We start from the raw sequence: 18785 nt of genomic DNA, 5'->3' as shown, positions 1-18785 counted from the left end.
CGGTGGCGATCTCCTTTCCCTCCGTTCCACCGGTCCCCGACCCGAGGTGCGGCGATTAAGAGGTCTGCAGCGGCGCCGACGTGCTGCCGGGGATATAATTAGCCTCGCGGGGTCTTTTTGGACCTGAAGCCCCCCCCCCGAATTCCCCTTCGTTCATGACTAATTCACGAGAACCTTGGCTCTCTCCGGCAGGGCCGATGCGAACGCTAAGGCGAAAAAAGGTGAAGTTCACCACTCGTTTCGCGCCCTGAGTCCTTTTTTAACGAAGGAACTTCGGGGGGGGGGGGGGGGGGGGGTCAGGTATTGGTTGAAATGAAAAGCCAAGCGTTTGCCTTTTATCGCACTCCCTGTTGTCGGCCGAGGTCGCTCGCCGCTTCGTCTTGGGGGGGGCGCGACGCCGCTCTTCGGCCTCTCAAGGACGAAATCAGCGAATCAGTGAAAAGGAGAAGCAGAGTATGTGTTCTTTGGCAGTGATGAAGGGGTCTCCCTCTACGCGCCAGTAAATATTTATGTTGTGTTATTTCCGAGGCCTATCAAAGTCGAGAGGAGAGAAGTTCCTCCGCTGTGGAGCCACGCAGGAGTTTGGGCTGCTATTGAGTTATGAAAGATCGAGGGGAGAGTTTTTAGATTTATTCTGCTGTCAGCTCCAAAGAAGGCAGTCAGAGTGTGTGTGTGTGTGTGTGTAAGAAGATTGTGTGTTTTCCAATGTAGTTGTGTTTGTGTGCACACGTAGGTGCGGGGGGGCCGTAGCTGTCTTTCAAGTCGATAGACACACTCTGTCACCGCTGGAAAGTAATTGACAGCATGGAGTTTGCAGTGACACAGGCCTTGCATATATTTCCTCCATTTCCTTGTGTGTGAGTGTGTGTGTGTGTGTGTGTGCAGTTCTCCTTGGCAGTGCATTCAGGAGTCAGCTAGCTCAGCAGGGGATTAAACAAACCCCTTCTATTCAGGGCTCGTGGGGTTTGGGGGGGGGGGGGGTGATAAACTGTCTCACCCTCCATCAGCCAAATAGGTTAAAAAAAAAAGGCATTCGCATCCTTATTGCTGATTGGTTATTTAAATAGAGTAGAGCTGCACTTCCTGCTGCTGCACGTCGCTTGCGTTCCCAAAAGTGGAACATTTGCAAACAATTTGTTTGTGTGTTTTAATTACCGTGAGTAGTCAGCATCGGGCTCGCCAAGAAGCACGGAGGCACATTGTCAGGGGGATTAAAGAAAAGACTGCATTTTCGGAATCTGCCGTGCACGGCAGTTGTTGCTCAACAACGGAGATACATAGAATTAAACAAGTTACATAAAACTCCAAAGGACACTAGAGACATTTGAAATAAATGTGGCATAAAATGGACTAAACTGGGTTTGGTTTAACGGCCGAATTGATAAAAAAAAAAACCTTGCAAAAACACAGAAGTAAACCAAAAGAGGAACTATTCTGTCTTTGAAATGGCAAAGTTTCTGCAAAGCATGCAGCAAAAGTTTGTAATGCATTGAAGGACAGCGGTGGAAGGAAAGAAGTATCCATCATTATTCCCTCATATCCATTTTTTAGGGGGCCTGGCATGCAGAGCAACGTTATGCTGCAATTTGTCTTCTCCTCTCTTTCTCCTGCTGCTCCCCTGCAAATCGTTAGTTTCACTTTTCATTAGGCCGGATCGATAAGGCGGATCAGCCGCCTGCGGCGAGAATACAGCGCGGCAGACGCTCCTCTCTCTCTCTCTCTCTCTCTCCTCTCTCTCTCTCTCTCTCCCTCCCTCCCTCCCTCCATCTCTCCCTCCAAACTTTCGTCTTCTCGCCTCTCCTTCCCCTCTCGTCCCGGTCGGTCTGAGCGGGCCCCAGAAAGGAGGCGATCGCCACCCATAGCCGTGGTTATAGTAGAAAATGGAGGCTGTCCTTTTCCTATTGAGCGTCTTCCAAATGGGAAACTGGTTTCATTTCTAACTGATGGTTCAGTGTAAATATTTTATTATCCTGCTGATTTTTGATGGTGTTTTTTTTAGTCAAACCACAGGTGAACCCTTTGTTTAAGCGTCTACCTGTGTATTCATAGTGTGTGTGTTTGTGTGTAATTGGCAGAGTGAACGAGGACATCCAAGTGTGCGCTTTGACTGTTGTGAAGTGCCACTTTGCATCGGGGGCCCCTGGAGCTCTGGTTTCGCTCCTGCCCAGTATTTATAGCACGCCGCGTACCAGGCTGAAGCCCCTCGAATCCTCAGGAGCACTCTGCAACTAACATGCAACACCTAAAAAACTGACGAGACAGACTCTGTGTGTGCGTGTGTGTGTGCGTTCTCACCCAGCACAGTGAGGCGGGCGGGACGGGACCTCATGGCGGCCTGGACGGCCTGGCACTCAAACACCGAGTCGTCCATCAGCTCCACCCGCTGGATGCGCAGGTGATGCTCCCCTGAACCGTGGTCGCCGATCACCGTGTACCGAGGGTAGCCTGCGGGGGGGGGGGGGGGGAACCGACACAATCGCAAAATGAAGGACCATTTGCATATTTTGAAGCTTTGCACAGTACAACAGAAGAATTTTACGGCTTCCTTGACAGACGAGTAAAGTCCTCGACTGTTCATTTTGCTAATTTCCTCCCGACGCTTTCTCATACAACGAGAATAAAACGTGAATACTATAAAACGTGTTTTTACAGCCCTCCGGGTAATGTTAATGACCTGCCGCGGAGGTTGGTGCAGCCGTAAACAGGAACAGCTCCGGTTGGAGGCGTTTCAGCTTTGCTCTGAGAAATGATTTATAGTTTAATAATGCCGGCGAGCAGAGCAATGTCCAGGAGACCTGTGAGAAGTGAGAAATCCCACTAACCATCATCGAAATATGGTTTGGTTCTCTCGGCTTTTACAACCGCTGGTCTCTGAAGATCCGTGTTCCTTTTCCCTCAGTCCATCTTGCTAACTATTGGTGATTCAGCGGGTTGAATGAAATGAGAACGTGGGTTCATAAAAAAAAGAAAAGAAAAAAAAAGAATGCACTCCGTAGTATGGATATTCCAGCTGAGAATAGATTATGTCTTTCAGTAAGTGATCAACCATGGAACTGGTTGGATGGCATCACAGAATGGTACCGTGCGCTGTGTAAAAAGTCATTTCACACTTTACTTTGGGCCATTGTCCCTCGCTCTCCAGTCTGTGTCAGTCCGACTGTCAGGTCATTGCCGACAAATGTTGGGGAGGAAGATATTGATTTCCCAGTAACAGCTATGACTCATGTTCACTCCAGAGATCCCCAAACACTCCGGTCTCTCACTGTAAAGGTTTTATAGGCTGGTAATACGTTATAGTGCCCAAACGGAACAGACCGGGCCAGCTTTTAAATCCTGGAATTTGTCTACTGCAAAAAAAAACCCATCATATGCTCCAAGTCCAATTACTGATTATTGCTTCATTGAATCCAGTTGCCTGTAATAGAGCGTGAAGTGGGCCTCATTTTCTGCTGCCGGGGTGAGTTACAGCCGATTAAGGCGCTCTACATTTCATCCTCCCACGTGTAGCCTTTAATCTTACAGGGGTCCACAGAGTGGGAGGACAAAGGACACGAAGGACTCCTCAGCACAAACATCAAAGCCGGCCAGAAAACAAACAGTGGATTCCCAAACTAGTGGCAATTCAACTACCGGAGGACTTTTTTGAATTTTGAACACTTCAATGAGTGGCGGCGGGGCTTCGGCAACAAATTCACAGAATCCTGCTCACATCTAAAATATTCTACTAATGGTATTAATAACCATTGGCTAAAAATGGCCTTTTTCATGCTCGGGATAATGCCTAAAATAGAGGACGCGTGGTAATGTGCCCAAGGTCACCCCGGAGAGCCATTTCGCTCCCATTTCCTGTTGATTGAGGAGATTGAGAGGAGTAACCGCGCGTTGACCTTGAGTTGACACCTTTGGGCCTAACCCCCCCCCCCAGAAACAGAACTCACTTTTTTGTTTTGTAATCGGTCGCAGTATCAGCCATGTAAACGCGCTTTGCACAAACAGATGATCCGGCCAATTAGCTCATCTGTGCCTCTGGCAAACTAAGAGTAATGACGCCAGTGTGTGGGGCTGCGGCTCCGTTCCAGGCTCATCGCTGTGCATTAGCCGGATCCAAAAAAGAAAAGCAATTTGCCTTCCCGTCGGATAGCAGCGGTAACGATTCCATAATCACATTTTCGAACAGCAAAGGTATCGTGATGCGTTTCCGTCATCTTCCGCGCGAGCGCCTCGATCACAGGGACTTCACTTGCACGCGCGCGCACACACACGCGAAGACCGATCGCCTCTGCACACACGTGCGCACGTGTGTGTGCACGTGTGTGCACACGTTTACCGACAAAGAGCCATCGATCTCAGGTCTCAGCGAGTTTCAAAGACACAATGTGTTACCCCAAAGCAAACAATGTAAAATAGGCCCATTAAGGAGTAATGAATCCATCAGAAGGAAATGGATTTGTCTCGAGGCTGGATCGATGGTGAGCGCGCACGTGAGCGCGCAGACTTTGGTAGGCGTCGCCTGGCGATTTACAGCATCTTTCCCACAGCGTGAGCCGCAACGGGGGGGGGGGGGGGGGGGGCGGGGTGGGAGCAGGTGACCGGTGTGTTCGAGGGAGCGAGCGCATTCCTCCTCGTCAGTCCCAGGCGCGCGTGGTGATGCTCACAAACGCTTCCTCCTCACCTCCCCCCACCCCCCCACCCCTCCGACAGGAATTCACTCACAGCTGCTCTGTCTGTTCCTCACCCTTCGCCGCGCGTATCCACGACATTGATCGCCGAGCTCCGAGTGACTTTTCTTTTAAAAAGGCGCGTGTCACCAGAGGGGATGAATTGGGAAAAATTTCGGCGACTGATAGGAATCACGGTGCTTTTGTGCTAAAATGCTCCTTTGGGTTTTTAATCACTGCTCCTGTGAATGGAGACGGGTCCCAGGCGGAGCGGCGACGTCGCACTTTTCACGTGCGCAGCTGCCACTTTTCCTTTTTTTTTTTTTTTTTGGTTCTGTGTACGTCTCGCGCTGGATGTACCGCCACTCCTCCCGGCGCCGCCTGCATTGCTTGCTTGTGTGGGGGGGGGGTAAAAAAAGAACAGCTGTAGAGCTTTTTCTTTTGGAGAAAGTGGCGTTCATCTCAATTCAAAGGCACTCGGCCCTCTTGTTCGTGTCGTACTGCTGATTTTAGGAGGTCGGTGCAGGTACTCCTCCTCATGCACCTCCTGGTGCATCTTTTTAACGATTTCAAAAGAGAAAAGGTCCCTCCGACCCTGATCATTCAGCCAAATGAGAGGGAGAAAATGGTTCTGGAGAAGGACTCCTGTCTTTTGACAGATGAACTAAAATCAACAAGATTCCAAGAGGATAAAACAACTCTGCATCTCTGCTTTCCGCCGCGACCCAAAGTCAAGACTGTGCTTCCTCGCTCTCTCATCGCACCAAATCGTCTCCCTGTCTGCCTCTTTTTCTTTTCGTAAAGAGACTCTAAGAGTAGGGGGGGGGGAACCGTTGTTTACTGCAATCTCTCAGTCCCCCCCCCTGGGGCCCGGGTGAGAACCTGGAGAGGGAATCGGAGGGCTTTACTGCGGCTCTGTCGGCCTGCTGCTGCTTTAATTACTGACCGCCTCGGCACCAGGGAAGGCCCACGATTATTAAAGGTCACGGGGAAGAGGAAATCCCAATCTCACGTGGAATAATGATTCAATCGTTCCCCATCTAAAAGGCGGTTGGATATGCTGTGGAGGCAAATTGCAATTACTCTTGGAGGTCAAACAGAGGTTGTATGGAAGGGTAAATTAGAAAATGATGACTTCTTAGAATAGTGCTTTACTGTGAAGAGTGAGATGTACTGTTCCAAACATATCTCCAATGCTTTCATGGATTTTTTCCATTCGAATGCTCTGTGCTTTAGATGTTTATTTTGAGTGATGCGCTTCCTTTAAATTCACCACCGTCATGAATATACATAAAGTCTCAATTGGTGGAACAACAGGCTACTGAAATACAGTGCAGGAGTCCCTTTTACTTCAAATTAAACAATTACGGTAATTATACATGAGGTGAAGTGTAATTAGAGGATGCCAGCTACTCTTCAAAAAGCCATTTAGCAGCTTGAAGCACCGGAGAAAGACCAGAGCCACTATCGATTGCACATTTCATTTGGATTTCTGTGCTTTCGCTGCCAAAAATCCCTGAATACAGAAGCTGCAGGTTTGCATCCAACACACAGCTGGAAGAAAAAAAAAAAAACTTTTTGTAGATTCATTTTTAAACATGTTAATTACCGATGTTTCTCATAAACAATTATGAGAGTTCCTGTCTGTGTAGAAAAACAGTACATTTGGCAGAGGGTGGGCTTCAGATAACAGAAAGTGCCCATTGGAACATGGCGGCCATTGTAGGGAGTGTATTTAAAGGAGGAAGCTGCAGGTGATGGAGGAATGCAGGGTGACACGCCGAATGGGACAAACGCCGCTGCTTACCAGCCAGGTCTCTGCCAACTCCCAGCGCCAGTCCATCTTTGATCCACAGGACAACGCCATGGTAACCGGGGATGCTGCATGGTAACGTCACAGGCTGGCCCGCCACCACGACCAGGTCCTGTGGCTGCTGGGAAAACATGGCCGCCGCCCCTTTTGTAGCGAAAAAGAAGAAAGGGGGAAGGTTAGGTCAGACGATTTCAAATCTCAACATAATGTCAAGGAGGAGGAGGGGGGGGGGGGGGGGGGGGGGCTAGGAAATTCAAGATCAAAGAGGGGAACGAGCGTGGCTTTACAAACACCCGGCTTTCATCTTCCCAAGTGCCGAATGAAGGGGGACGTTAAGGGAAGAGCGCCATATGCCCATTTCCACCAATTCCCCTCAAAGCTCTTGTCAAACTCTCATGAAAGAACCCTTAAAGGGCGGCTCACAGACATTCTTTTACTATTCATGATGCGCAGACGAGACCCCCCCCCCGCACACGTGTCGGAGGTGTCGGGAGCACAGCCTCACAGGGAGCCGTCGCAGCTCCGCTCGGTTCATCTACGAGGGACGCCGGTGGTGCAGATGGGCCGGGCCCCCCCCCCCCCTCCCCTCCAAGCAGATAACACCAGCTTGTCTGCCAACACTGCTGTAGTAGCATACATTAACTCCAGCTCACACCCATGTATTCCAACTGCGCAACTGCTATTAGCTGCACTCCTCTACTGCGCGTTCAGGCGGAAAGTGGTGTGCAGTGAACTCCATTAGAGGCGCAGGGGTGTGTTAATGGGGAGGGGTGCGTGGCAGGCTGAGAGGGGTAGTGCTGTGGATCAGAGTGGAGGGTACGGAGTGATGTGTAGTTAGAAACACTGGCAGGTTGCCTGTCACACGCACACACACAGACACACGGTGTGAGATGCGACAGTCTGATTTGGGAGCACAAACTGCAGGAAAGGCTTCAAAGCTTCACTTCTCCTCTCACTCTTCACCGAGACGAGTTTTGTTGTTTGCAGCCGTTTCTTATTTTTATACCTCTTAAGTTTTATCTTTTTTATTTCTCATTGAAATGAGCGGCAGCACAAACACAGGCACACATATGGACCGGAGCGTGCATTCCCGCCATGCTGAGATGGGCTTTTTTTTTTTTTTTTTCTAAGTTAATCATATGCAAATAAAAAGCTGATAGAAGAATAACATGTAGTGAATTACAATAATATGAGGGCAAAGCCAGCGGAGACCGTGAAGGCGTGTTTTCGTCTCGCGACATCTTTGTATCACATCACAGTCGTCTTCTGCCGTTCTTTGTGTGTCCTCGTTTCGAATCCAAAGGAAATTACTTTTGCAGAATTGATGAGCTTTGTTGTACGATTTCAAAAACCGCACCAGAGGAAAAGATTGTTGTCATACAATAAACTGATTTTTTAATTTAGTCGCTGAATGCCATTAGGATTCCCTCCAAGTCATTTTTATTCCAACCGAATTCTCTGTGATAGATATTTGAATACATCAATTCACACACCTCTTTTTTTTTTAACAAACATCTGTAACCGGTTAAGTAAACAAGCATTTGATGAGCTCTTCATCCCTCCTGTCTGGCCAATCAGGCCTCGTGAGAGCGGCGCACTTATATCGCAGGTGGCCCCTCGTCTCGCCACAGACGCGCTGCCCTTCAAACCCAGACGGCTTTGTTCGGCTCGCGGCTGCTGCTCCCACGCGACGGGCTTATCTCGGGCCGCACTCCGGAGCGGCAGATAAAGCAGCTGCGGACAGCCGCTCGACAGATCTCTGTTTCCCGCCATGTTTCCCGAAGAAAAATAAATAAAAAGACAATGTAAACGCCGGGGAATCTTGCATCTGCTCAAACCCTCGACCGATATCATCAAAGCGTTTCAGGCCGTGCTGAAAATCGATTTAACGTTCGGAGGGACGTCTCAGCTGGCAGCGGCACGTGTCAGCCTGAACATTTCATAGGCCTGCACAGAGGCGGCATTTGCGGCAGGAGTTCTGTGCTAATTGTGTCTATAAAACTAAATATCGGGATTCCTCAAGCGGCCCCCTTGAAACTAGGAATCAACGGAACCCAAAGCGATCGCACCGCCGTGACACAAATGAGCGTGCGAGCCGCCACGAGCCGTCACGAGCCGCCACGAGCCGCCACGTGCCGCCCCGAGCCGCCACGTGGCGTCGCGTGTGACTTCATCTCAGCTCGAGCGGAGGACAGGTGACATTCTTCCGTTTATCCAAGGTTGAGAACCCCATTTACCCCGACGGCGTCATAGGACTTAACACATGTCGCACAATTGGCGACATAATGGGAATTGGATCCAAGCTTTTAGGGCTGCAACACGCTTTGGCGTTATGAACCTCGATGAGACCTTGCATGTCTCGGATCGGGACTTCGTCTCAGCCAAATTCTTCTTCGCTGAAACGTCGTACTTGTTGCAGGCCAAAGTCCCGGAAGGGCCCTTAAAATGCGCCGCGGACGGAAAGAATCCACGACTTAACTGACAGCAGGTTGCGCTTGCCACTCGAGCGGTTAAAAAGTGACCTCCTTCATTCAATTTAAAGCCTGGCTGAGTCTTCGGGGGGGACACAGCAGTAAAGAAATGAGGTGATGTGTGTGAGAAGGCTGGCGCTCACATCAAGGTGGCTCCGATCATTCATCCATCCCCTCTGCACCGAATAAATCTCTGTCACATCTGGCACGTTTATCCTTCACTGGGCATCACAGCGTTGGCAAAGTGAAAAAAACCCCCAAAAAAACAAAAAAGACACTGCCCATCCCTGATCCATCTCTTCTTTATTCTCCGGCAGGCGTGACGGCGGTCCCCGTGCCCTCACTTATTCATCAAAACTATTCTCAAAAAAAAAAAATAGCCCAATTAAGGATGAACCGCCTCACTTTAAACTCGCTCACCTGTAACAACAAGCGGAGGAGGGTAATTGTACTTCAGGTGCCCGCGGAGCCGGAGATCCGCGTTAATAACCGTTTATTAAACATCTTAATGGAGTTTACCAAGGAGCTTGTTAAAAAATAAATAAAACCAAGATGGGGAACAGGGGAGACGTGTAAATTGCTGCGAAGCGAATGTGCCGTGACTCCAGGGGTGATGCTCTGTAAACGTCCGGGTACACAAAGTGGAGAAAAACACTTTTTTTTTTTCGTGTCGCTGGAGACAACAGCCTTCAAAGTGAGAGCATGTATCGTCTGGGAAGATTAGCAGCAACAACGGAGAGATGTTCCACTCCAGCTATTTTGGATTTCTTCTTTTCCAAAACGGAGCGCTGTGCCCCGAAATCTTTTCGTGGAGCGGATCTTCGTCCAAAAGACGCCGTTGTGTAACAGCAAACTTTTACACTGAAGGTCAGCAACGTTTCTCTCTGTCCCCGCATACAAGAAACATATTTTCATCCAGTTCATACATTCAAGTAAGCCCGTTTAAGGTGAGCCAACAGATATTCGATAGGAACCGCCCTGTTGTTGAAAGCAGCTTGTGTGGACACACAGCGCACACAGGGGGGGGGGGGGGGGGGGCGCTTTGCCTTGCATAATGTTGTCCTTTCACTTCAGATAATTTGTTTACTGTCGGGCGGCTGCTGCATTTCCACACACACTCCCGCACTATTTCCCCCCCCTGAGAGCTAACTGCCCCCCCCCCCAATTTCACCGCTCTGTGCCAATCAGGCATCGGAAAATTACCGTTACGGACACACACACACACTCCGGGGAGCTAATCAGCGCGCTGCGTGTGCGGCAATGTGGCCACACAGCACCAAAGCTTAGCCCGGGATCGTTATCAAACACTATTCCCCCCTCTGGCCTGCGTGCTTCATACCAGCAATTTAGACCGGCTCCAGAATGTGGGGGGGAGCGGGCGCGCTGGTCGCTGCGTGTTACAGCTCGGCGGTCAGTGACCGTCACAGGTGGTCGATTTTGGTTTTCCTTTAAAGATATATCGGAGATGTTGAGGTAGGATTTTTTTTTTTTTTTTTTTTTATGTGCAGGTTGCTTTACTTTTGATGATGGTGCTGAATCATGTTGTTTATATAATTGCCACCAAGTCAAAGGAACGTACACTCGGAGGCACTCGGAGCAGTAAATTATCACTCCGCTCACCAGACAGCGATGTCTGTTTGTGACTGTAGGGTCAATAAAAACATTGATCTCTTGCCATATGGATAACCTTATTTTAACTGCAGCGTGTCACGTGCGATGCGCTCGCCGTCCATCTGTCCGCCGAACCCGCCGCTGCTCCTTCTCCCCGGACGTTATTTAGCCACGAGGCCCACCCCCCACCTCCGGCATGCATTCATTCATTCATCTCCACTGAGCATGATTTGTGCACTTTAATTATCTGCAGCAAGATCAATAGTGTGAGACTGAAGCATGCTGCCGTGAGATTCATCAATCAATTAAAAAACACACACACAGGACTTCTTGCCTTGCCTGTGGTTTACAGGACTGCCATCCATGTGAGAATCGCCGATTTTGACAGATTTTTTGCCTTCTTGTGACGCCTGCGGTTTACATCCATGTCAGTCTAAAGAAGCATCCCTTTATAATTGAATTTCCCATTAGAAATTGCCCTCATTTGCATATTTATTGAGTTGTGGCCACGAGCGAGGGGGGGGTGGGGTCACGGCCAACTCAACTTTTAACCACCAACATCCGTGAAGCTCCGAGTCCAAGGTGATGTTTGCTCAAGGCTTCCACAAGAGTGAGGGGGAGACGTGACACGGCAGTGACCTTTGACCTCTGAACTTCACATTATTTTGCACTTCATCCGTGAGTCAAGGTGCCACATTTGAAGAAGTTCCCTCAGGGTTCCCTGAGATATTACATTCACAAGTACATAGAGGAGGACAGACAACCCGAGAAAAAAAAAAAAAACCAATGCCTCCGACCACAGCTGTCGCCAGCGAGGGGGGGGGAAGAAGCATTAGCCAGTCCAATTTTCAGAGATTTTAAATCACTATTACTGCAAATGTCTCAAAAAGAAATAGAGCAGGAAAATAGTCATGGCCGCTGAACATCACACTTTAATCAATATGTTTTAGAACCAATGCATTCATTCCAATTATATCAATTTGTAAGCGATAGGCCCATTTTTGACTGAAATTGCCTCGAGTCCAAAAGGCTAAATTACATGTGACCGGAAAAAGAAAAAAAAAAACCCACCAATTGAGAGAGCGAAGGAACTGAATGACACGCCTGCATAGGTACGCCATGCATAGTATTTAAACTCTGCTCTTTCTTTTCTGTCCATGACTGAAATGTTCAAACCCCCCCCCCCCAGAGTTTTGACGCCCTATTTCTCTGAGCAGCTGTGAGGTGTTTGTTACACGGGCTACTTCGTAATGATAAAAAAACAAAAAAACAAAAACGTAATCCCTCTGATGCAGCTGGCGATGTTACAACAATAGTTACCAAGGATGAATATTTCATGAAGCTCTATCCAGCCCATTAGAGGAGGCCCTGTATCACTATCAATCTGCCGCCCTCCTCGGATCGCTCCAATCCGTTTCCCTGCCCGTCCACTTGTAAAACAAACGCCGCGGGAATGCGGGCCTGATAATGCGGGCCGGCCCGTCGGTGCTGTGAGGCGTCTGACGTCAGGATGTGAGATTTGAGGAGATAAACCAACCAGCGTTTTTTGTTTCTGCGACTCGCTCGCTCCCTCCCTCCCGCTGCGCCTCAGTGAAGCGTCACATAATGGAGACAAACGGTCTCTGATGATGATTTTCGAATTTTTTTACAAATGGCCCACGGTGGGAAGGCCTCGCGGGGCACCCACTCTTAAGAAGAAGTGAGGTCCATGGACGTTCAAGACCCTTAAACATCAAAAACGAGTTGGTTAAATCTCCCCGAAGCTCAAACGGCGTCGAGTCCAATGGTCGTCAAGGCATCACGAAATCCTCAAAATGCACAGTGCAGCGAGCGCAATGATCTGTGTTAACCAGGGTGCTGGGGGGGGGGGGGGGAGGGGGGGTGAATACAGACGGCTCTCTAACGATACACGCCGGACTTCAAGGGTCCGTCGGCCCTCCGAGACGTCAAACACACGAGACTGGTCCACTTACATGATGCGTGTGAGCTTTGTTCTGCAAACACAAGACCCGGTCCGACCGCTGATTGTAATTACGGTTATAAAGCAGCAACTCCTGTGGGCCGGTTTCCAAGGCAACTACAGTTCAAAGAGAGCGGTTCAAATATTCCAGTTAGCATAAATGTGACTGAACGCCACATAACCCTCCTCCGCTGGATGGTATTGATTCAAAAAAAAAAAAGAAGTGTGGGGAAATGAAGCGACTCGCTCTGCAAACTGGACTTCCCTTCTTTTTTTTTTTGCCGCACGCATTTAAATAATGGGAAGCAGGGACATAAAAGAGATGCAGATGAGTGGAGGGGAAGGGAGGAAGTTGGGGGGGGGGCTTCAGATGGCGATAGATTGAAAAGGAGGGAAACCTTGCGTTTCCTCCTCCTCCTCCATCGTTACCACCTCATCGCCTCCTGCCTGTCCGTCACCGCATTGTTTGTCTGTCAGAATGTTAAAGGTGGGGGGGGGGGGGTTTCCCCCCACAGCTCAAGGCCAGGATTGCTATTGTGACGCTTGAACACTCGAGGGTTCACCGGGGCGCATCGTTTGAAACTCGACGATTTGCAAAAAGGAGAAATGTGTGTGTGGGAAGGGGAACTCGGACTGGGCCCACATTGGGATTGATCACGGCCATTTACAAGTGATGAGCATTCCAAACACACTCAGATGGCTGACTTGATGGATGCGGTGTGGAGAAGGCCTTTGTCCGTAGGGTATTTTGTTTATATATTTTGAGAGCGAGAGAGAGAGAGAGAGAGAGAGAGAGTGCCATTTTTCCATTACATCATATGTCACGGTCACAGAAAGTCACATTAAGCTGCCTTTTGTCCAGCCATAACTCATATTTTGTAGGGCTGACAAGATAAAAGTGTGCCTTGACTTTCATGACTCGGAGCAGTCTCTCTCCGAGTGAGATTCAATCAAGAGATTGATCAAAGCGCTCGGAAAATAAAGCCAAAAGGAGGCATCTGAATGTGGGCTGTGAGGAATGGTCTCTTATATAAAAAGGTTTTAATGGGTCAAAGAAGCAAAAAAGTCGGCAAGAAGTCTGAATGCTTTAAAAACTCTGAGCAGGTCTTTCTTTTTTTAGATCTGGAGTGATAACTCCACTTAAATAATATGTTTAATGTACATTTTATTGTTAATAAATGCGCTACTTGTGGTGGTCTAAGATGTGTCTAAGCTCCATTTCTTTATAAAAAAATAGTTTAAGCATAAACCCACAGTGTAAAGTGCTGTAGAAATGCTGGAGAGGGACAGAAGACACACAGAGCAGTAGAAAACATGGCCACGTCCCTTCCTCTCAAAGTGAAATCCTCTCTGAAATGGCATAATTCGACATATTTCCCATTTCCTGTTGGCCTCGACGGATTAGAGAGAGAGAGAATAATACGGAGCGAGGGGTGGGAGCCCTGCCCCGACCGTTTCTCAAGAGACGCAGCGGCTAATGCTCACATTTCTTCAGCTTGGATGGATTTATAATTATCCACTTGCAGTGATTAATGGTCTTATAATTATCTGTGATGAAATAAATCAACACAAACGTGTGTGTGGCTTCACTCCCAATCAAATTCCGTGATTACAACAACAGCCAGGATGAGGGGGGGGGGGGGGGGGGATAAGCAATGTGTTAATGGTTACAAATCACACTGCTAATTGGTGACCAAACGAGGACATTCTCACAAACGTTGGCTCCAGGAAACGTATCCCTCCGCTCCTTTAAAGGGTGGCCGGCGCAACCCGGGGCGCCGCATTCGCCGCATGGCGCGTCGGGAGGAGAGAACGCAGTCTCATTAAAAGCGACGCGCTCGCTGAGCTTTCTCCGACTCCATCCTCCCCCCCCCCACCTCTCCCCCTCCCCTCCATGAGAGGGGTTCATTTCCCTCTCGTGGCCTTCATCTGTTTGCTTCCCTTCGCGGAGGCCGCCTCGTCTCATTCTTCTGCTCCTCTGGCTGCGACGGCGTGGAAAGGGGAGGGGGGGGGTGGGGGGGAGCCCTAATCAAAACATTTGTCTTTCCTTGTGCATGCGCTCGGCCCCCGGTGACTGAGAGCTGACACCCCGGGGGGGGGGGGGGGGAGACGCGCGTTTGTCCCAATCAGAGCCTCCTCGTCTCCCCGTGTCCCGTCTCGACAGGGCACTGATGAAGCCGCCACTTAGCCCTGATTTCGGAGGAGCGGCTCGCCGGCTGCCGGGGCGCCGGGTTGAATGGCGGCGGCTTCGGCGGCTTCGGCGGCTCCTTCTAATGTAGATGCGCCGAAACGTTTCAACCAGCCTTCTCTTTTGTCGAGTGCGCTGTAATTACGACGCCGCGTTGCAATTTTGGCTCCCCTCTGTGTGAGTGTCGATAATAGTTAAAAGTCGTCTGATCTCTTGATTTATTTTATTAATGTACATCTTCCAGGATGTCGGCCTTTTGTGTGCCGCAGACAAAGCATGTCTTCGTGGGTGCCGCCACACTCTCTACAACGCGTTTCGCTGGAATGCTTTTATCCATTCTTAATGCACTATTACCAACGCAGTCAGAAAACCAACGGACAACATTCAACAACTTCCTGACCTATGTGCTTGTGCAAAGTTGATCCTCCTCCACTTGTCCAGCCGAGACTATTTAGACTATTTGAAGTGAAGCCGCCCGGTCAGCAGCTCCACACGTGAAGCCAGGTGATGAGGATGAGTGTAATACATTTAGGATTTAACCAAACGCATGTCCGTCGCTCTGAGCTCTTTCTGCTACATTAGTGGGAAAAAAATAGCTTTTCAGCAACAAAAAAAAAGCAAGCCGCGCGTGGGTGTGTGTGTGTGTGTGTGCGTGCGTGGGTGTATGTGTGCATGTGGGGGGGGGGGGCGCTTTATCAAGGTGCGCAGGAATCCGCTCGACACCAGACAAGAGGCCCGAGTCGGAAGCGCATTACGCCACACCTTCACTAAGAGGACTCCGTCAAGACAGGAGGGGAGATGCATCTCGGCGTGGGGGGGGCACCGGGGGGGGGGGGGGGGGGGGAACCACCAGACTGCAGGAAAGCCATTACCTTGCAAGCATACGCTCTACCTTTGAGTGCATATAAGGCAATAAGCAGACGCGCCATTCCTGTAATTTCATTTGGAGTCTCAAAGCCTTTCTTTGAAATCTACCCTTAAATGGAGTTTTTTTTTTTTTCTTCAGAAAGCTGTAGGCAATGTCTTTAATGGGGTAAGAAATGATGGAAAGCTGCATTTCGGGCTGGGACGCGGCGGTAGCACACGTCTCAGAGCGTCCTCTATATAGATATATAGATAGATAGAGATAGATACATACGTCGCCGAGGCCCCAAATGGGGCCACAAAACATCTCCACCCGGACATGCTTTCACACCACCACCTCACACACGAGGCCCTGCCCCGCCCGGAGTTCTCTCAAATCAGAGCTTCATTTGCATTTCAAAGTGGCACTTTACAGCCACGGAGAGGACATAAAATCACACCTGCCTTCAGATAAATAAATGGGAATTCATAATGGGTGTAAAAAAATGATATAAAGCAAGTGCTGGCAGAAAACTAAGCTTATCATATTTTATGTCATTTACAGTACATTAGCAAATGCCATAAAAGTGCACAGCTGTGTGAGATGCAGTAGTCCCAGGATTTAGGGGACTTAAAGGCAGTAATATAAATGGAGGGGGTAATGATGGAAAAAGCTTTGCCAGAAACGTAATTGAAAATGCTCCTCTTTACTTTGATCATTTTCTCTTTGGAATCACACCGCATTCTAAACAGATCCATTTATATACAAAAAGTTGTTTATCAAACACGGAGATGAACACGCCATCCTGGGGAGGATGTGTGGGAGCCTTCGCGTTAGTCAATCCCATTTTCATGAAATGTTCTGGCTCAAAAAGAAGACATTTCACGACGTGCATTTCACAATGTAAATAAATGTCCAAAGTACTTCGGGGTTGACTTTCGAGTCGCTTCGCTCCACTGGCGGCTGGACGGGCCCCGTTGTCCGGAGCGGACCCCTCTCTGTTTGGGCCTCAGCGAGCTAAACACCCAGAACCGTCTTCACTGGGATCACGAGAGCTCAGGTAGCTCTCATCTTTAGCTTACTGTCTCTCAGTGTCTCGCAGCGTCCCCCCCCGGGGACCACATCAGAACTCAGCATCCCAGGTTACCAGACTGTGAAGCCCGAAGAAAGCCCCCCACACAACCCCACCGGCACACCCCACCCCCCACCTCTTGAACTTTCTTCTGCCGACGGCAAAGCCCGAGGCCATAATCCAGCTCCCGGTAGTGAAAGATCTTTGAACCCCTACACATGCTCCTACCGCTACCTCCACAACCAACGTCATCTCCACCTTTTATTCGTCTTTTATCGTTTGCACACTTTGATACAGGCAGTGCATGAGTCGATTTAGCAAAAGGCCCCCGCTCCCCTAAAAGTTGGCCTCTTTTTTTTTTTTTTTTTTTTTACACACACTTTTCACTCTTTTGTGAGGTGCAAACAAGGTGTTGAGGAGAGAAGTGCGTGACTGAATTGTTCCCCGTGTGCCGTGTCTCGCTAAAAGTCACGTCATCTGCCAATTCGTCTAATACCATTTGAAGCTTTGTTAAAGAAGGAGTACTCAAGAGGGAGAGAAAGAAAGACGCTTGGACACTACTAGGTCTTTAGCGCTAAGAAGACATAATGGAGCCGCCTTTTGTCTGGCTGAGAGTCGGCTGCCAATAACAGCCGTCGCAGTGCAAAGCAGGCATGAAAAAAAAAAAAAAAAAACACGGTACCATTCACTGCAAAGGTCCTTGCCAGGGCCCGGCTATTATATCACACCGTCTTCCATTTGAAACCTGCTTATGATCCGGGCTGGTTCCTCACCATATCCTAAATGACTCTTGAGTGGTGATCACATGGCTCCTAAAACCAATTGAGGGGCCCCTCTCAGTGGTGGCCCTCTGCAGGTTTTTTTTTTTTTTTCTTTCCTTTTGCCGCCCCGTGACCCCCCCCCCTGGCACTCACAGAGTTACCCCCCTTTCGCTGTTACCTTTGGCTGCCATTCCCTCGGTTGTCACAGCCTTTGTCCTGCTGCCGGGCAGAATGCCACGTCCAAAGATCTGCCATCCTCTCACACACACACACACACACACACACACACACACACACACACACACACCGGCATATGAACACAATCATACAGGCGTATGAATATGGATGTGCTGCTTTGGTGGACACTAATGGAGATAATGTTGGGCTACTGAAGGGCAGGTCAGTGGAGATTAGAGCGGCTGCCCCCCCGCGTACTGACAGTCTGCCCTTTAGGAAAGCTAGTGTTCGCAGTGGGACTTCCCCTCCTGTTGCCTTTGCGTTGTTTTTTTTGTTTTTTTGTGGCAACATCTAACTTACTTACACCCACCGCGGAGGCCCTTCGACTCAATGCGTGCAATCGGCGGCGTTCCCAAATGTAAAGTAGGAGCCGATCTTTTGGCTTTAGAAGATAAAAGTCCGTACCAGAATGACTCTCCTGACATTTCTAGGCCAATCAGGGGAAAAAAAAGCACGTGGCATTTTTGGAGGGCAGACACCTGAAAATGACCCCCCCCCCCCCCCTCACCCCCCACCTCCTGCTGTCCCAAGGGAGTTATAAATGGACAGTGGCATTTGAGGGCGAGTTGGCGGGTTGGCTGCGGTCAGCTCTCTGGGGATGAAGAGCGAAGGCCGCGACTCCCAGTGATCGGTGACGAGAGGAAAGAATCAGCGTGAATGAACTCACGCCGCTGTAACTTGGCATGCCCCAGTACCAGTGCGTGAATAATGCACAAAGTTGTTATATAACCTCAAGTGGAAGTGGAATCTCAAGAGTCCCCGAGCCAAGTCTCTGGTAGCTGCGTGGAAAGTGTGACTCGAAAGGCTCGAGGACCAGGCTTAACTCCCGCGCTTCTGCTACTCATGAATGCTTTATCGCATGCATATGATTAAAGTTGTCCAAATACATTTTATGTTCAGTGTTTAGTCTTCAGCGGGAGGACAATTTGCTGCGGAAACTGAAAATTGCTGCTGCCAAAGCCCCGGTGCGTAAGAAAAATAATTTAGAAACACAAGTGCTGAGTCTGATAGGAAAATTCTTGAGTGCTGTATTTAAGTGGGGATTCTGACAGAAATGAGCAGTGTGCATTAACATATATCCCTTGTAGTGACACAATTATTACCACTTTGTTCTTTTATACCCGCATTTAACCTTGGCTGAAATAGTGCTGAATATGAATAATAGGTTGC

General features: G+C 49.2%; 1 protein-coding gene across 4 annotated transcripts in view; it reads right to left on the bottom strand.

Moving 5' to 3' along the window:
* The window catches only part of LOC119198580 (kin of IRRE-like protein 3), a 99363-nt gene that overhangs the window by 18614 nt on the left and 61964 nt on the right, over positions 1 to 18785 (bottom strand). For all 4 annotated transcript variants that reach the window (XM_062561078.1, XM_062561076.1, XM_062561077.1 and 1 more), the window contains 2 exons: positions 6466 to 6615; positions 2296 to 2445 (listed from right to left, as the gene is read on the bottom strand). In XM_062561078.1, the coding sequence (XP_062417062.1) occupies positions 2296 to 2445; positions 6466 to 6604 (289 nt within the window). In that variant the 5' untranslated portion in view covers positions 6605 to 6615. The remainder of the gene's footprint in view (positions 1 to 2295; positions 2446 to 6465; positions 6616 to 18785) is intronic.

The sequence above is a fragment of the Pungitius pungitius genome, chromosome 3 (assembly GCF_949316345.1).
Source record: "Pungitius pungitius chromosome 3, fPunPun2.1, whole genome shotgun sequence".
Classification (NCBI taxonomy): domain Eukaryota; kingdom Metazoa; phylum Chordata; class Actinopteri; order Perciformes; family Gasterosteidae; genus Pungitius; species Pungitius pungitius.
This window is presented reverse-complemented; position numbering and strand designations above follow the sequence as displayed.